The sequence below is a fragment of the Choloepus didactylus genome, chromosome 10, assembly GCF_015220235.1.
Source record: "Choloepus didactylus isolate mChoDid1 chromosome 10, mChoDid1.pri, whole genome shotgun sequence".
NCBI lineage: Eukaryota > Metazoa > Chordata > Mammalia > Pilosa > Megalonychidae > Choloepus > Choloepus didactylus.
In genome coordinates, this window is record NC_051316.1 from 94,120,766 (window position 1) to 94,139,673 (window position 18,908).

The following is an 18,908-nucleotide window of genomic DNA, read 5'->3' on the forward strand; positions in this document are numbered from 1 at the left end:
GAAATTGATTGTGGTGATGGTTGCACAACCCTGTGACTATGCTCAAGACCAGTAAATTGTACATTTTAAATGGGTGAATTGTATTGTATCTGAATTATATCTCAATAAAGCTATTACATATATTGGTAAAGTAATCGTTGAGCTCCTACGATGTGTCTGGTTCTGTTCCAGGTGCTTGGGGTTGCATCTAGCAGGGGGGCACAAAAGTAAAGAAAAACAAGCATACTAAATAATAAACATAATGTTAGAAGGTAATAAATGCCATGGAAAAATCAGAGAGTGTGAGGAGGTCTGGGGGGCACTAGTGGCAGGTGGGTTGCCGCTTTAAGTCGAGTCATTAGGGTCAGTGTTTACATTTGAGTAGATCTGAGGTGGTAAGCTAGCTAGCCGAATGGATATCTGGTGGAGGAGAGGTCTAGGCACAGGGAACAGCCAACACAAAGGCCTTAGGTAGGAAAGTATCTGGTGAACTTGAGGAGTAGGACAGGAAGCCAATGTGATTGGAATGGAGTAAATAAAGAGTGATAGGTGATGAAATGACAGAAGTAATAGGGGTTATGTAGGGCCTTGAAAGCCATTGTAAGGACTTTAGTGTTTACTCTGAGTACTCTAGGAGTCATTGGAGGGCTTGAGAAATGAAGCGAAATGATCTGGCTGCTTGATTGAGAAACAGGCTCTAAGGGGACAAGGGTAAAAGCACCACCTCTTGTAATAATCCATATAAGAGATGATGGTGGTGTTCTGTAAACCTAAAAATTCTGTAATAAAGAAAAAAAAATTACAGCACAATATTTTAAACCTGGCATTTTGAAATTGAGGGCATTCAACCCAAAATACAATTTCACTCAAGGAAAATTAGATTAAGTATGAGAGAGAGAGAATGATGATGGCCCAGAAGTGCTGAGAAGCAGTTGGATTTTAGATAAGTTTTGAAGGTACGGCAGACAGAATTTCCTGACAAATTAAATATGAGGTATGAGAAAAAGAGAGGAGTTGAGAATGCCTCCAAGGTTTGCCCAAGTCTGAAAGGCTGCAGAGAGGTCTGGCTGGAGATCTAAATTTGGGCATTACTGGCATATAAAAGCTATTTAAAGCCAGGAGACTGGATGAAACCATCAAGGGAGTGAATGAATGTACAGAAAAAAAGAGAAGAGGGTTAAGAACTGAGCCCCAGAGCATGGCAATGTTCATAATGTGCCCAAGAACACAGGGCTAGTTAGTGGTAGAGCTAGGATTTGATCCAGAGCTGGCTGACCAGAGTCTGTGCTTTCATAAGGTACTAGATGCTGCTGTTGCATCTGGAGTAGTTGGAGACTATGACATTGTTAGTGGTTGTGGTGGTTTGAAGCTGTATGAAACCCACAAAAACATGGTCTTAAATTTAATACATTCCTGTAGGTGCAGACTCTTAAGTAGGACCTTTCAATGAGTCCACTTTAGTTAAGGTGTGTCCTGCTTCAATCAGAATGGGTCTTAATCCTATTACTGGTGTCCTTTATAAGAGAATGAGATTCAGGCAGACAGAGAGAGAAAGCCACTGAAGCAGGAAGCTGAAATCAATGAAACCAAGAAGAGAAGGGAAAGACCAGCAGGTGCCACCATGTGCCTTGCCATGTGACAGAAGAGCCAAGGATTGCCAGCAGCCGGTCTCTGGGAAGAAAGCATCACCTTGATGATGCTTTGATTTGGGCATTTTATTCTGGCCTCAAAACCATGAGCAAATAAATTCCCATTGTTTAACCCATTTCATGGTATTTACTTTGAGCAGCCTAGAAAACTAAAACAGTGGTGTTGGACTTCATGGATATTAGGAACAAGAGAGGCAAACATCAACCCCTTCTCTTCCTCCACTGGCCACCACTTCCCATTATGGTTTGTTATAATGATGGAGGTGGGAGGAGAGAGAGATAGTAGAAGTTTATTTAATACCAGTACCTAGCAAATCTTTGTGAAAGTTTACATCAGATTTGAGATGTGGCTTGAACGGTTCTGCTAGTGTTCTAGATGTTAGGAATCCAAAACCCCATAAGATTTTATGAGCTAGGTTGCCTCTAACTTTTTGACTGTTAGCTTTGAAAGAGGTTCATAATTAGTATTCCTTCTCTGGTCTCCCATGAGTAGGCACTGTTATGGTTTGAAATCATCTACATTTCTTTGTTTCTCTTCCTACCTGAATTATGTTCTTGGTAATAGATAAAATTTTTATAATTTTTATAATTTTCATTTTTCTCATATGGACTGCCTCTGGACAAGAGGAGGACCCAAGCATTACTCATGGAGCCAGCCAAGGTTTTAAGAACACCAGGGTCCATCTGTAAACATTTCTGTGCTCATCAATGAGTGCTGCTATGCTATAAGATGCTAAGAATTCCCAAAAGAAGATAAGATCATTAATGATCCTACTGAAGAGAAAGACTTTCGAGTTGGGCAAAGGCTGAACTGGCACTTCGTTCCTCCTGTTTATCAGGCTAATGCCCCTATCTGACATAGGACATGGGTAATTTTGGCGAATGTATAGGGCTGAATAGGTGGGAGTGGAGGGAGAAAGAGGATTGTACAATATTTCAATTGAAGTTTTTTGATGTTATTGTTAAAATATAACAGGTCAAAAAAATTCACAGTAACTGTGAAGGCCAGATTGGTCTCTCTTCTCTACATGATCTGAAGATCATAAGAGTTTCCGTTATTAAAAGGTGGACTCTTGCATCAATAATGTTAGTATCTTCAACCGTATAAAGGAAGATGCCTTGCAGAAAGTCACTCTTGGCCACTTAAAGAGTCTTCCTGGCCTCAGGCACTCCCTGCTTCAACCTGTCCTTTACAGGAGTTACCCTTACAAAACCGTAAGCTTAAAACCTGCAGTGGGTCTCCATTACCTACAAGACAAACAACAAGCTCCTTATTCCAGGGCATAAACCATCAAAGAGACCTAGCCATTCTCTCCCCCATGTCCCCAAAGTACCTTTTATATTCCATGACGGTAACACCACATCCTATCCCAACGATCCACTTAGCGTCTTTACCCTATACTGAATTCTTACCAAAATAAAGAGTTACAAATGCTCAGAAAAAAACCTTTTTAGTCCCATCACATATCCTCTCTAGATTCAAATTTTTCACAAATCTTTGCCAAACAACTTTCCATTCATGTTTGTGATATTATTCATACAAATGTGGTAAAAAGGTATAAGAATTTAATGAAAGGTTAAATGGAACTCCCCAAATCTCTCAAAAAACAGCAGCAGGTATCTTTGTTTTGTTTAAATTCCAATCAACTGGAATCCCTATGATGTGCTGCCTCTCCTGAAAATGGCAAATCTCTTGGATATGTGAAGAATGTCTCGGGTACATTTTTTTCCCCCCAACACAGCATAGCTCATGTAGACAGTCAACGTTAACAGCCTTCATTAACCTGAAAGACAACACTTCTCAACCATTATTGAGGATTCACTTATTTGATGTCCTGGATAGTTTCATTGTGACAAGGTAGACAGAGAAAACAGTGTATACACACTCTCAGGAGTTTATAAAACCACAGTCACACACACACAGCTATATATAAACAGATTCACACAAACACTTACAAGCACCATTAACTTGATCCTTTCTCTTTAAGGTGATAACATCAGTGATGATAGTTCTTCCTAAAGCTTGTTGAAAGTTCAAATACACAGACTGTAAACCACATCCCTAAACTGATGTCTGAAGTTCAGCTTATATATTAACGTACAGAGTCTCCAGTTCTATGCGTCTTCTCCCCATTCAGGTTACTATTTGATGGTTTGTGTGTTCTCAATCAGCCTGTATTCCCAACCTACCTGCTGTTTGTTTTCTTTGGAATATGGCAACATGGTGGAAACATGAAACATGATCTCATGTCCTTGGTACACAGTATAAACAGAATGTATCCCTGTGGTATCATCTGTAAAACACAAATATGCATTTAGTGGGCACAGAGAATTCTGAAGCCATAGGGAAATAGTCTTTATTTGCAGAATATAGCACACAGTACATTCTCAGAGATCACTCTGGATTATCCACCAGAGTGGAAGCAAGAGTGGAAGCATCCTGAGCGGAAGTCTAAACATCAACTCTCCAGGTCGAGGTACCTCTCCCCTCTCCCTGAGCTTGCTTGCTGGCTGATTCACGCCTTGCCTCAGAGTAAAGGAGGTCATCAGAAGAGAAGATTGGGCTAAAAAGGAGAGTGTGTTACAAGTCTTTGCCTTCCAATTACTCCTGGTGTGCAGAATGAAATGAAAACAAGATGACATACTGATAATTATGCCCACAAAAGAAAAGGAAATTATATTACTGGCAGATTTGTACAGTAATTACAAGCATGGGCTTTGGAGTTAGTCTTGAGTTCAATTTCTCATTAGCTATGTTACTTTTGACAAGCTACTTCTTTCTCTGAGTCTCAGTTTTTAAATTTGAAAATGGGGATAAAAGTTGTATCTAACTCATAAGGATGTTGGGGAAACTCAACAAAATTATATTTGGAAAGTGCTTAGCACAGTACCTAGCTTTAACAAGGTCTCAATAAATGGTAGTTATTACCATAACAGAGAGGTTGGGAGTTGGCAATGGATGGTGAATTTGTAGGCATTTAAGAGTTGACCATGTGCACACAGAGCTTGTGGGAGTGAAGCTGGAGACTGACAATTGGGTCCAGATACTTCTTGTATCTGTAGTTAAGTTTCTCATAATGCAATTTTCACAAATTGCTTAACATTTCCATATTCAAATCCATAAATTGATGCTAACATGGTCTGGTGGAGAGATGCAGCTTCCAAAGGGTAAGGCTACTCAGATTTGAAGACTATTAAATTTAGGCTAAATGAGTATCATACAACCTATCCAATTTACCACAAGAATTGACTGCGAGGATCAAAAAAAAAAACAACGAAAATTAAAGCACATGAAAAACCTAGAAATGCTATATTGATATAAAATAGCATTAGTGATCCCAAACCTAAACTGTCATCTTACCCACACAACCCCGTCCAGATCCCCACCTCCAAATTGCTTCTCCACTGGTGTTCCCAGTCTCATCGCTGGACCCATCACCCACCCAGCTGCCCAGGTCGGAAACCCGGGTGCCATCTGTGGTTCTTCTCTCCTCTTTACCCACTATGTTCAATTAGTTACAGATTTCTGCCACGTCTATGTTTAAAGCAGCTCTTGAATCAGTCCACTTCTCTCCTTTCCAACCTTCCAAACCCTCCCCAGCCAAGGAAATCGTTATCTTTTGTTTGGATTACTGCAACAGCCTCTTACTCCCTTTGGACCATTCTCCACACTGCAGCCAGAGTGTTCTGCTCAAAAGTGCAAATCTGATCCCATCACTCCCCTACTTAAAATCCTTTAATGGCATCCAAATACATTTAGAATAAAATTCAAAATTAACAAGACTTCCAACTCCCTGCAGGATTAGGCTGCCTTGTACCCACCTTCTCCAAGTCCATATTGTGTATTCTTGCTCCTTCCAGCTATAAGGGATTCTTAGTTTCTAGAACTTGTGAAGGAAGGATCATGTTCTTTCTTGCCTCAGGGACTTCATAAACCTCCTCTTTGCTTGGAATTCTTTTCTCCCCTCAAGACATTCAAATTATGCCTATTCATTACTTGCTCAGATCTCAAACAACACTCCCTCAGGGGAGCCTTCCTTAATTCCCCAGATTAGGCAAAATGTCCCATGGCACTCTGTATATAGAGGTATTTAGGCTTAAACTATTTGATAATTATCTGTTTAATGTCTCTGTTGTCAACTAGATATAAGCTCTGAGAAGGCAGGGACCAAGATGGTTTGTCCACTGCTATATCCCTGGAGCCTAGCACAGTCCTAGGACCAAGAAGGTGCTCAGTAATAAGTGTTCATGGGCAGACCATGACTCCTGACACTGCGCAGAGGAGGTGAAGGCTGATTTAGTCTGCAAAGCTCAATGGAGCCACCAAATATGTCCAATGACCCTGAGTTAGTCTGAGTGTCAAGTCTGATATCCCTCCAATCCCCTCTTGTCTATCCCTACCCCCATCTTGGGCATCATTTCGAACTCAGGTCAGCCTAACACAAATTATACAAATTAAAACAGAATAGATCAAGAGGCAAGCTTACTCAAATAAACCACACTATGCCAAAATTTTAATAATAGGGAAAACTATGTGAGTGAGGTGGGGTATATGGACTCCCTGCATAAGTTTTCTGTAAGCATACAATTGCTCTAACAAACACACACACACACAAAGAGGCAAACTTACTTTTGGTGTCCAGTCCACCACGGTAGCCTGACCAGCCCTTTAGAGTGATTGTGTCACCCAGGAGATTTAAAAATTTTTGAAAAGCCTCACTTCCGATTTCTGTAGGAATAGGTCAAGTATGAGGAAAGTATGGGTATCAACAAGTCCTCTTTTTCTAACTTCATTGAAATCACTTGAAAATTAACTAAAGCTCTGCAGTAGGTAAACAATTGCATTTCTTCCTCCTTGGGGACCATGCAGGAAGTTCCATGATTCCCAAGAAACCAACGTAAGGAAAACCACAGAACCAGACCAACCAATCTTACCGATGACAGACTAGGATCACAGGTGCTTAGTATTACACAATGAAAACATTTCTACTTCTATTAATAATAAACGTATTTACCACAAACAGTGCTAAAGATTAGGAAAATGACATCACTTTAAATTCTCTCAATCATAAAAAACACAGAGAAAAATCTTTCATTGCTACTGATACTGTGTAGAAACGAATTCTCCAAATCCCATGTAATTTTCCAGGTAGACTATCTTCAGTGCCTAGGGCAGTGCCTGAAACAAATTAGGTGATGAATAAATACAGGTTGAATGAACACATGAATACAACTGGGCAACAACTGACCTACAAAATTTACCCTGAAAATTTACCCTAAAATGTCATAAAACTATTGGGTGTTTCTCTGTATTAAACAATTCCAACTCAACAGGCAAATTCAGTTTGGATTGTTAAAATTACAAATAAGGCAACACAGGGTTTCCACTCAGCAGAAAGCAAGGGGAAACCACTCACCATTGCTGAACATTTCATCATCAGTGAGCTGCCCGTCTTTGGCAAAAAGAACCCCAAACTTGAAATTGACAGAGCCCTTACAATAAAAGACATTAAAAGGTGTTAGAGTAAAGAATCTTATCATCAAGGCAACAATAGCTGTGAGCTGCTGTTCATTATTAAGGAAGACAAAATGGCAGTCACCAGAATGGATACTTGGGGTTACTTTCTTCCCACATTCCAATTTTGATCAATGTTAACAATCATTCTTTTATTTTTACAGATTTTTTTAAACTTACAGATTGATTTTATGTGTGTTCATTCATTTGTAATTTCATTAGCAATAGCATCTGCAGAATGCCATGTCCATTCTGTGACAAGACAGTAATTAAAATAAATGGCTCACAGGAATTCACAAGATTGGCATCCTCTTCTAATCAACCCAAACCTCAATACTCCAAACCCCAGTTAGCAAAGGAGAGCTAATTATAATTCATTTTTTATCATAACAATCTTAGGCTATCTTGTAGATTCTTTTAGAAATAGAAATGGAAATTTTAGGCAATTTGTACTAAAAGCTCATTTTTCCCAATTCCTAAAAATATTTACTCTCAAGAAGCCACAAATCAGATGCCAAAACAAAACAAAACAAAAAAACACCAGGAAGTAGCTAGTACAAATGTTCAGTCCACCATCATCAACTTTAAACACTGGATTAAAATCTGATCTTGTGGGAATGAACAACACCAAATGCTTGATAGTAGTTTCTACAGGGAAGGGAGAAAGAAAAAGGAGTAGGATTAGGGAGCAGTACACACAGGGTCGTAATTGTATCTTTAATTTTTTTTTTCTCAAGCTGCGTAGTGGGTTTATAAGTATTATATTATCCTCAGTATTTTTTTGTATGTCTGAAATACTCAATAATGAAAAAGTCTGATGTTGGAACAGAATCAACCTCTGCAAAGTTGTGTGACCAAAACCAGATGGGGGATTCTTGGTAGTCAATTTAGGGATGGACAAGGAACAAAGATCTTTAAAGCATTTTCCTTTGGGACAGAGGTGGGAGGTCAAGGCACAATCAAGGTATTGCTCAATATGATGAGTTTTTTTTCATATTTTAGGAGGAGGTATTTTGATTTGGGGCTACTTGGCCATCACAAAGTATATTTTAATAAGTCATCCAACATAACATCCTTAGTGCTTCATGAGGTTGGCTGCTACTGGCAGCACTGGAGGTCTCAAGCCCAAGACCAGACCTGGGCCCCTGAGGGGAAGGAATTCATGCACACTGGTTTTCTCAGGACCTAAGTCCTGCTCAGCTATGTAACATAGGGATAGGCCATATTTGTAATTCTAGTTGTTTGGAGCTTTTTCATTTTTAAATTCTAAATTTTACGGGACAGAAATCAACATATTGCAAACCAATTTAATAGTCACATTCTTATGAATTCACAGTATGCTAGGAATTATATTTATTTCTTTTTCTTTTTTTTAATTTACATGACTAAATTACAAGATTCCCATACACCACCCAACCACCACCATCTTGCATTGGTGTGGAACATTTGTTACAATTTATGATAGCATATTTTTATAATTGTACTATTAAAGTCCATGGTTTAACGTAGGGTTCACTGTTTGTATAGTTGAGTTCCATGGATTTTTAAAATTTTTATTCTCTTACCATATATACAATGTAACATTTCCCTTTAAATCATATTTAGATAAATATTTCAATGCTGTTTGTTATTTGCATTCACAATGTTGTGCAACCACCAGACCATCCATTAACCAAAACATTTCCGTCATTCCAAATAGGAACTCTGTACCTTTTAAGCCTTAACTTCCCATTCCCTATCTCCGTCCTGTCCTCTGTTAACCTATATTCCAGATTCTGACTCTATATGAGTTTGCTTATTTTAATTGTTTCAGAACAGTGAGATCATACAATATTGGCTTATTTCACTCAACATGATTTTGTTGTCTTCAAGGTTCATCCATGTTGTCACATGTAACAGGACTTCACTCTTTTTTACAGGAGAATACTATTCCTTTGTATTTGATGAACACATGGGTTGCTTCCATCTTTTGGCAATTGTGAATCGTGACGCTATGAACATTGGTGTGCAAATATCTGTTCAAGTCCCAGGTTTCAATTCTTTTGGGTATATACCTAGTAGTAGGATTGCCAGGTCATATGGTAGTTCTATGCTTAGCTTTCTGAGGAACTGCCAAACTGTCTTCCACAGTGACTGCATCATTTTACAATGCCATCAGCAATGAATGAGTGTTCTTATTTCTCCACATCATCCCCAGCACTTGTTTTCTGTCTTTTTAATAGTAGCCATTCTAATGGGTGAGAAATGTATCTCATTGTGGTTTTGATCTGCATTTCCCTGATGGCTAATGATGTTGTGCATCTTTTCATGTGATTTTTAGCCATTTGTATATCTTCTTTAGAGAGATGTCTGTTCAAGTCTTTCGCCCAATTTTTAATTGGATTAATTGTCCTTTTGTTGTTAATTTGAAGGATTTCTTTATATATTCTGGATATTAATCTTTATTGGATATGTGGTTTCCAAATATTTTCTCTCATTGTGTAGGTTGTTTTACTTTCATGATAAAGTCCTTTGATGCATAAAAGCTTCTAATTTTGATGAGATTTCATTTATTTATTTTATTATTCTTGATTGTGCTTTGGGTATAAAGTCTAAGAACCTGTTGCCTAACACAGGGTCTTAAAGATGCTTCCCTGCATTTTCTTTTAGGAGTTTGATGGTTTTAGCTCTTATATTAAGCTCTTTGATCCATTTTGAGTTGATTTTTGAATATGGTGTGAGGTATGGGTCTTCCTTTTTTTGCAAATAGAGATCCAATTTTCCCAGTGTCATTTGTTGAAGAGACTGGTCTTTGCTGCCTTTTCAAAAAATCAGTTGGCCATAAATGTGAGGGTTGATTTCTGAGTATTCCATTGGTCTATATGCCTGTCCTTGTGCCAGTACCATGCTGTTTCAATCACTGTGGCTTTGTAATAAGTTTTAAGATTGGAAAATGTGAGTCCTCCAACTTCATTCTTCTTTTTCTAGATGCCTTTATCTATTCAGGGTCCCTTACTCTTTCATAGAAATTTTTTTTTTTTTTTTTTTTATCATCATTTTATTGAGATATATTCACATACCACGCAGTCATACAAAACAAATTGTACTTTCGATTGTTTACAGCACCATTACATAGTTGTACATTCATCACCTAAATCAATCCCTGACACCTTCATTAGGACACACACAAAAATAACAAGAATAATAATTAGAGTGAAAAAGAGCAATTGAAGTAAAAAAGAACACTGGGTACCTTTGTCTGTTTGTTTCCTTCCCCTACTTTTCTACACATCCATCCATAAACTAGACAAAGTGGTGTTTGGTCCTTATGGCTTTCCCAATCCCATTGTCACCCCTCATAAGCTACATTTTTATACAACTGTCTTCGAGATTCATGGGTTCTGGGTTGTAGTTTGATAGTTTCAGGTATCCACCACCAGCTACCCCAATTCTTTAGAACCTAAAAAGGGTTGTCTAAAGTGTGCATAAGAGTGCCCACCAGAGTGACCTCTCGGCTCCTTTTGGAATCTCTCTGCCACTGAAGCTTATTTCATTTCCTTTCACATCCCCCTTTTGGTCAAGAAGATGTTCTCCGTCCCACGGTGCCAGGTCTACATTCCTCCCTGGGAGCCACATTCCACGTTGCCAGGGAGATTCACTTCCCTGGGTGTCTGATCCCACGTAGGGGGGAGGGCAGTGATTTCACCTTTCAAGTTGGCTTAGCCAGAGAGAGAGGGCCACATCTGAGCAACAAAGAGGCATTCAGGAGGAGACTCTTAGGCACAAATACAGGGAGGCCTAGCCTCTCCTTTGCAGCAACCGTCTTCCCAAGGGTAAAACTTATGGTAGAGGGCTCAACCCATCAAACCACCAGTCCCCTATGTCTGTGGTCATGCTAGCAACCATGGAGGTGGGGCAGGCGAATATCCCTGCATTCTCCACAGGCTCCTCAAGGGGGCACCACATCTTTTTTCTTTTTTTTTTTTTTTTTTTCCCTTGTTTGTCTTTTTTCTCTTTTTTCTCTTTTTTTTTTTTTTTTTTAACTTTCCCTTCTTTTTTCAAATCACCTGTATGAAAAAAAAAGTTAAAAAGAAAACAAACATACAATAAAAGAGCATTTCAAAGAGACCATAGCAAGGGAGTAAGAAAAAGACAACTAACCTAAGATAACTGCTTAACTTCCAACATGTTCCTACTTTACCCCAAGAAAGTTACATAATATAGCAACATTTCAGTGAACTTGTTCCTACTACAACCATCAGAAATTAACAGACCATAGTCATTTCTGGGCATCCCCAGAACGTTAAATAGCTTATCTGTTCTTCCTGGATTATTGTTCCCCCTTCCTTAATTGCTCTCTACTGCTAGTTCCCCTACATTCTACATTATAAACCATTTGTTTTACATTTTTCAAAGTTCACATTAGTGGTAGCATATATATTTCTCTTTTTGTGCCTGGCTTATTTCGCTCAGCATTATGTCTTCAAGGTTCATCCATGTTGTCATATGTTTCACCAGATCGTTCCTTCTTACTGCCGCGTAGTATTCCATCGTGTGTATATACCACATTTTATTTATCCACTCATCTGTTGAAGGACATTTGGGTTGTTTCCATCTCTTGGCAATTGTGAATAATGCTGCTATGAACATTGGCGTGCAGATATCTGTTCGTGTCACTGCTTTCCGATCTTCCGGGTATATACCGAGGAGTGCAATCGCTGGATCGAATGGTAGCTCTATATCTAGTTTTCTAAGGAACTGCCAGACTGACTTCCAGAGTGGCTGAACCATTATACAGTCCCACCAACAATGAATAAGAGTTCCAATTTCTCCACATCCCCTCCAGCATTTGTAGTTTCCTGTTTGTTTAATGGCAGCCATTCTAACCGGTGTTAGATGGTATCTCATTGTGGTCTTAATTTGCATCTCTCTAATAGCTAGTGAAGCTGAACATTTTTTCATGTGTTTCTTGGCCATTTGTATTTCCTCTTCAGAGAACTGTCTTTTCATATCTTTTGCCCATTTTATAATTGGGCTGTCTGTACTATTGTCATTGAGTTGTAGGATTTCTTTGTATATGCAAGATATCAGTCTTTTGTCAGATACATGGTTTCCAAAAATTTTTTCCCATTGAGTTGGCTGCCTCTTTACCTTTTTGAGAAATTCCTTTGAGGTGCAGAAACTTCTAAGCTTGAGGAGTTCCCATTTATCTATTTTCTCTTTTGTTGCTTGTGCTTTGGGTGTAAAGTCTAGGAAGTGGCCTCCTAATACAAGGTCTTGAAGATGTTTTCCTACATTATCTTCTAGGAGTTTTATGGTACTTTCTTTTATATTGAGATCTTTGGTCCATTTTGAGTTAATTTTTGTGTAGGGGGTGAGGTAGGGGTCCTCTTTCATTCTTTTGGATATGGATATCCAACTCTCCCAGCCCCATTTGTTGAAAAGACCATTATGGCTCAGTTCGGTGACTTTGGGGGCCTTATCAAAGATCAGTCGGCCATAGATCTGAGGGTCTATCTCTGAATTCTCAATTCGATTCCATTGATCTATATGTCTATCTTTGTGCCAGTACCATGCTGTCTTGGCAACTGTGGCTTTATAATAAGCTTCAAAGTCAGGGAGTGTAAGTCCTCCCACTTCGTTTTTCTTTTTTAGAGTGTCTTTAGCAATTCGAGGCATCTTCCCTTTCCAAATAAATTTCATAACTAGCTTTTCCAAGTCTGCAAAGTAGGTTGTTGGAATTTTGATTGGGATTGCATTGAATCTGTAGATGAGTTTGGGTAGAATTGACATCTTAATGACATTTAGCCTTCCTATCCATGAACATGGAATATTTTTCCATCTTTTAAGGTCCCCTTCTATTTCTTTTAGTAGAGTTATGTAGTTTTCTTTGTATAGGTCTTTTACATCTTTGGTTAAGTTTATTCCTAGGTACTTGATTTTTTTAGTTGCTATTGAAAATGGTATCTTTTTCTTGAGTGTCTCTTCAGTTTGTTCATTTCTAGCATATAGAAACATTACTGACTTATGTGCATTAATCTTGTATCCCGCTACTTTGCTAAATTTGTTTATTAGCTCTAGTAGGTGTATCGTTGATTTCTCAGGGTTTTCTAGATATAAGATCATATCATCTGCAAACAATGACAGTTTTACTTCTTCTTTTCCAATTTGGATGCCTTTTATTTCTTTGTCTTGCCGGATTGCCCTGGCTAGCACTTCCAGCACAATGTTGAATAACAGTGGTGACAGCGGGCATCCTTGTCTTGTTCCTGATCTTAGAGGGAAGGCTTTCAGTCTCTCACCATTGAGTACTATGCTGGCTGTGGGTTTTTCATATATGCTCTTTATCATGTTGAGGAAGTTTCCTTCAATTCCTACTTTTTGAAGTGTTTTTATCAAAAAGGGATGTTGGATTTTGTCAAATGCTTTTTCAGCATCTATTGAGATGATCAATTGATTTTTCCCTTTCGAGTTTTTAATGTGTTGTAATACATTGATTGTTTTTCTTATGTTGAACCATCCTTGCATGCCTGGAATGAACCCCACTTGGTCATGGTGTATGATTTTTTTAATGTGTCTTTGGATTTGATTTGCAAGTATTTTGTTGAGGATTTTTGCATCTATATTCATTAGGGAGATTGGCCGGTAGTTTTCCTTTTTTGTAGCATCTTTGCCTGGTTTTGGTATTAGATTGATGTTAGCTTCATAAAATGAGTTAGGTAGTGTTCCATTTTTTTCAATGTTTTGAAAGAGTTTAAGTAAGATTGGTGTCAGTTCTTTCTGGAAAGATTGGTAGAATTCCCCTGTGAAGCCATCTGGCCCTGGGCATTTATTTGTGGGAAGATTTTTGATGACTGATTGGATCTCTTTGCTTGTGATGGGTTGGTTGAGGTCTTCTATTTCTTCTCTGGTCAGTCTAGGTTGTTCATATGTTTCCAGGAAATTGTCCATTTCTTCTACATTATCCAGTTTGTTGCCATACAGTTGTTCATAATATCCTCTTATAATTTTTTTAATTTCTTCAGGATCTGCAGTTATGTCACCTTTTTCATTCATTATTTTGTTTATATGGGTCTTCTCTCTTTTTGATTTTGTCAGTCTAGCTAGGGGCTTGTCAATCTTGTTGATCTTCTCAAAGAACCAACTTTTGGTGATATTTATCCTTTCTATTGTTTTTTTGTTCTCTGTGTCATTTATTTCTGCTTTAATCCTTGTTATTTCTTTTCTTGTACTTGGTTTAGGATTGGTTTGCTGTTCATTTTCTAGCTTCTTCAGTTGATCCATTAGTTCTTTGATTTTGGCTCTTTCTTCCTTTTTAATATATGCGTTTAGTGCTATAAATTTCCCCCTTAGCACTGCTTTTGCTGCATCCCATAGGTTTTGGTATGTTGTGTTCTCATTTTCATTCGTCTCTATATATTTAGCAATTTCTCTTGCTATTTCTTCTTTAACCCACTGATTGTTTAGGAGTGTGTTGTTTACCTCCAGGTATTTGTGAATTTTCTAAGTCTCTGATGGTTATTGACTTCTAATTGTATTCCATTGTGGTCAGAGAATGTGCTTTGAATAATTTCAATCTTTTTAAATTTATTGAGGCTTGTTTTATGTTCCAGCATATGATCTATTCTGGAGAAAGTTCCGTGAGCACTAGAAAAGTATGTGTATCCTGGTGATTTGGGATGTAATGTCCTGTAGATGTCTGTTAAATCTAATTCATTTATCAGATTGTTTAGGTTTTCAATTTCCTTATTGGTCTTCTGTCTGGTTGATCTATCTATAGGAGAGAGTGATGTGTTGAAGTCTCCCACAATTATTGTGGAAACATCAATTGCTTCCTTTAGTTTTGCCAATGTTTCTCTCATGTATTTTGTGGCACCTTGATTGGGTGCATAGACATTTACGATTGTTATTTCTTCTTGCTGAATTGCCCCTTTTATTAGTATGTAGTGGCCTTCTTTGTCTCTCAAAACATCCCTGCATTTGAAGTCTATTTTATCTGAGATTAATATTGCTACACCTGCTTTCTTTTGGCTGTAGCTTGCATGAAATATTTTTTTCCATCCTTTCACTTTCAATTTCTTTGTGTCCCTGTGTCTAAGATGAGTCTCTTGTATGCAACATATTGATGGTTCATTTTTTTTGATCCATTCTGCGAATCTATATCTTTTAATTGGGGAGTTTAATCCATTTACATTCAACGTTAAAACCGTGAAGGCATTTCTTGAATCGGCCATCTTATCCTTTGGATTATGTTTGCCATATTTTTCCCTCTCTCTATTAATATCCTTTATTGTACCCATACCAAATCTCTTTAGTACTGAACCTTTCTCCAAGTCTCTCTGTCCTGTCTTTGTTTCTCTGTCTGTAGGGCTCCCTTTAGTATCTCCAGTAGGGCAGGTCTCTTGTTAGCAAATTCTCTCAGCATTTCTTTGTCTGTGAAAAATTTAAGCTCTCCCTCAAATTTGAAGGAGAGCTTTGCTGGATAAAGTATTCTTGGCTGGAAATTCCTCTCTCTCAGAATTTTAAATATATCGTGCCATTGCCTTCTCGCCTCCATGGTGGCTGCTGAGTAGTCACTACTTAGTCTTATGCTGTTTCCTTTGTATGTGGTGAATTGCTTTTCTCTTGTTGCTTTCAGAACTTGCTCCTTCTCTTCTATGTTTGACAGTGTGATCAGTATATGTCTCGGAGTGGGTTTTTTTGGATTTATTCTATTTGGAGTTCGCTGAGCATTTATGATTTGTGTATTTATGTTGTTTAGAAGATTTGGGAAGTTTTCCCCAACAATTTCTTTGAATACTCTTCCTAGACCTTTACCCTTTTCTTCCCCTTCTGGGACACCAATGAGTCTTATATTCGGACGTTTCATATTATCTATCATATCCCTGAGGTCCATTTCGAGTTTTTCAATTTTTTTCCCCATTCTTTCTTTTATGCTTTCATTTTCCATTCTGTCATCTTCCAGGTCACTGATTCGTTGTTCAACTTCCTCTAGTCTTGTACTATGAGTGTCCAGAATCTTTTTAATTTGGTCAACAGTTTCTTTAATTTCCATAAGATCATCCATTTTTTTATTTAGTCTTGCAATGTCTTCTTTATGCTCTTCTAGGGTCTTCTTGATTTCCTTCATATCCCGTACTAGGGTCTCATTGTTCATCTTTAGTTCTTTGAGTAGCTGCTCTAGGTGTGTCTCTTCTGGTCTTTTGATTTGGGTGCTTGGGCTTGGGTTATCCATATCGTCTGGTTTTTTCATATGCTTTATAATTTTCTGTTGTTTTTGGCCTCGTGGCATTTGCTGTCCTTGATAGGGTTCTTTTAGGGTTTGTAGACCAGTTGAAGTCCTTATCTCTAATTTATCAGATCTACAGCTTTGTGGAGTACACTTTCTCTAACTAACCAGCAGGTGGCGTCCACGAGCCACCTGTTCTCCACAAGCCAGATCTCCCCTGCTTAGCCTTTTTGGTGAGTGGGGGAGTGAGTCTTGTGGGGCCCAATTGGTGTCCCAAGCTTGCGTGTGTAGTTGGTGTTGCCTGCCCTGTATGTGGGGCGTGTTTCTGGGCAGTCGGGGAGGGGGGGTGGCCCTAACAATCAAATCTCCCTGATGATCCTAGAGTTTTAAAGCTACTGCAATAGTCTAATCCTTCAGTTCAGTCCTGCCACAGTTTGTCTCTGCCACTGACCCACAAGTCTTTGGTATTGGCGTATGGCTCCTGAGACTTGCAAGTGGGCCCCTCTTCCAGGCTGTGCACCCCGGGTCCTCTGTTGAGGGATGACTGTGCTATGTCACAGGTGAGTGCCGTCCCCCCAGGGCAGTTCTGGGCTGCTGGGCTGTGTTGGGAGGCTCCCAGTCTGCTCAAATGATGGCTGAATGGGGCTCTGTTAATTCACACTGCTCCCCCTTCCCAGCTCTGGGACATTCAGCTGAGGTTGCAGGGAAGGCTAATGTCCACGCCCAGTTTTGTGGTGTGTGCCTGTTATTTGAAGCACTTCCGTCACACTGGGTTGTCTGGGGCAGCTCTGGGCTATGGGGCTGGCGATGGGCAGGAGTGTTTCCTGTCCACCAGGATGGTGGCTGTGAGCGGACACCCCCCTTTTCTTGGGAAGTTGTGTTGTTTAGTGAATTTTCTCAGCCACTGGATTATTGCCTTTTGTCTCAGAGCTCTCTTAGTTCTGCTCTTGACTTGACGTGCCCAAATTTCAATTCTTTGAAGCTTTCTGTATTGAGCTTCTTAGAGTAATTGTTTTAGAAAAAGCAAAAAGGATTTAAAAAAAAAAAAACAAAAAAACAAAAAAACAAAAAAACGGCCCTCCTCAGAGATCTAATGGGTTATTGAAATGCTAATAGACAAAGCAACCAGGGCCATTAAGGAAAGGTGCCCTGGGCAGAGAGATCAGCCTTGCTTCGGGATTTGCATATGCGCCTCAAGGCCTGATCTCCGCCCTTCCCCTTTCTGTGTTCACCAGAACTCCAAAAATCCTCTGCTTTTACTTTGGAGCTTCTCGTGTTGTTTTCCTTCTATGCCCGTCTCCTCTCTGCTGGGCTGGCTGCTCTCAGAGTCTCTGGTGTCTGGCCTCAGTCTATCTATGGTTGGAGTTTGAATCAGTAGAATGAGTTTCCGATGAGAGCAGCCACTGCAATTCTCCCTTCTCCTTCCCGGAGCTGACAGCCCCTCCTCCCCCGGGACTGAGCCTGGCAGGGAGGGGCGCGGGTCCCCTGGCCGCAAAAACTTACAGATTTCGCTGATCTCAGCAGTTCCACGTTTTCATGAGTGTTGTATGAAGTATGCCCAAAGACAGATTGCTCTGTGGTGTCCAGTCCACGCAGTTCCTGGCTTTTTACCTACTTTCCTGGAGGAGTAACTAAAACATACAGCTCACCAGTCTGCCATCTTGCCCCGCCTCCTCTGCCATCTCATAGAAATTTAATGATTGGCTTCTCCATTTCTGCAAAGAAGGTTGTTGGAATTTTGATAAGGGTTGCAATAAATCTATAAATTGCTTTGGGTAGTATTGCCATCTTAAAGATATTTAGTCTTCCAATCCATGAACATGGAATATCCTTCCATTTATTTAGATCTTCTTTGATTTCTTTTAGCAATATTTCGTAGTTTTCTGTGTATGAGTTAGATTTATTCCTAAATATTTGATTCTTTTAGTTGCTATTGTGAATGGAATTTTTTTCTTGCACCACTATTTTTATAAGGAATTTCTAGAAGTCTAATGTATCTTTTACGACAGCTAATTCTTTTTCATTTTTTTCCAAATTTGGAGCATTATTTTTCAAGAAGAATTTCAGAAGAGCCACATCCTGGTTTAAAGTCCTGTCATGGAGCATCCAAGAAAGAAGGTCCATTTCCTAGGGAGTAGATGGGGCATTCAAATTCCTGTAAACATGGGAACTCTTAAGGTCACTTATCTTAATATCCTTGGCTGCTCAAGCAAATACCATGAAAAGGGTCAGGTTAAACAATGGAATTTATTCGCTCACTGTTTGAGGCTGGGAAAAAGTCCAAATCAAGGCATCATCAAGACAATGCTTTCTTCACAAAAATTGTGCTGGACTAGGGCTGGCTGGACTAGGGCTAGCTGCTGGTGATCCTCTGTCACCTAACAATGCACTGGCAGCATCTTCTGGCCTCTCTGTTTTCTTCTGAGTTCTGTTAAATTTCAGCTTCTGGCTGTTCTCTGTGGCTTTCTCCTTTATATCTTTTGAGAAAAGTGAAGTATGAGGGGAAACTGGAGTCCCAATGATTCCAGAATAATCGTTGGGAACCAAGAAATGATGG

At 39.2% G+C, this 18,908-nt stretch overlaps 1 protein-coding gene across 6 annotated transcripts in view; it reads right to left on the bottom strand.

The window, feature by feature from the left end:
* Window positions 1–18,908, bottom strand: part of GARNL3 (GTPase activating Rap/RanGAP domain like 3) — a 221,779-nt gene that overhangs the window by 56,062 nt on the left and 146,809 nt on the right. For all 6 annotated transcript variants that reach the window (XM_037797335.1, XM_037797332.1, XM_037797333.1 and 3 more), the window contains 3 exons: window positions 7,046–7,121; window positions 6,259–6,357; window positions 3,819–3,922 (listed from right to left, as the gene is read on the bottom strand). In XM_037797335.1, coding sequence (XP_037653263.1) covers window positions 3,819–3,922; window positions 6,259–6,357; window positions 7,046–7,121 — 279 coding nt within the window. The remainder of the gene's footprint in view (window positions 1–3,818; window positions 3,923–6,258; window positions 6,358–7,045; window positions 7,122–18,908) is intronic.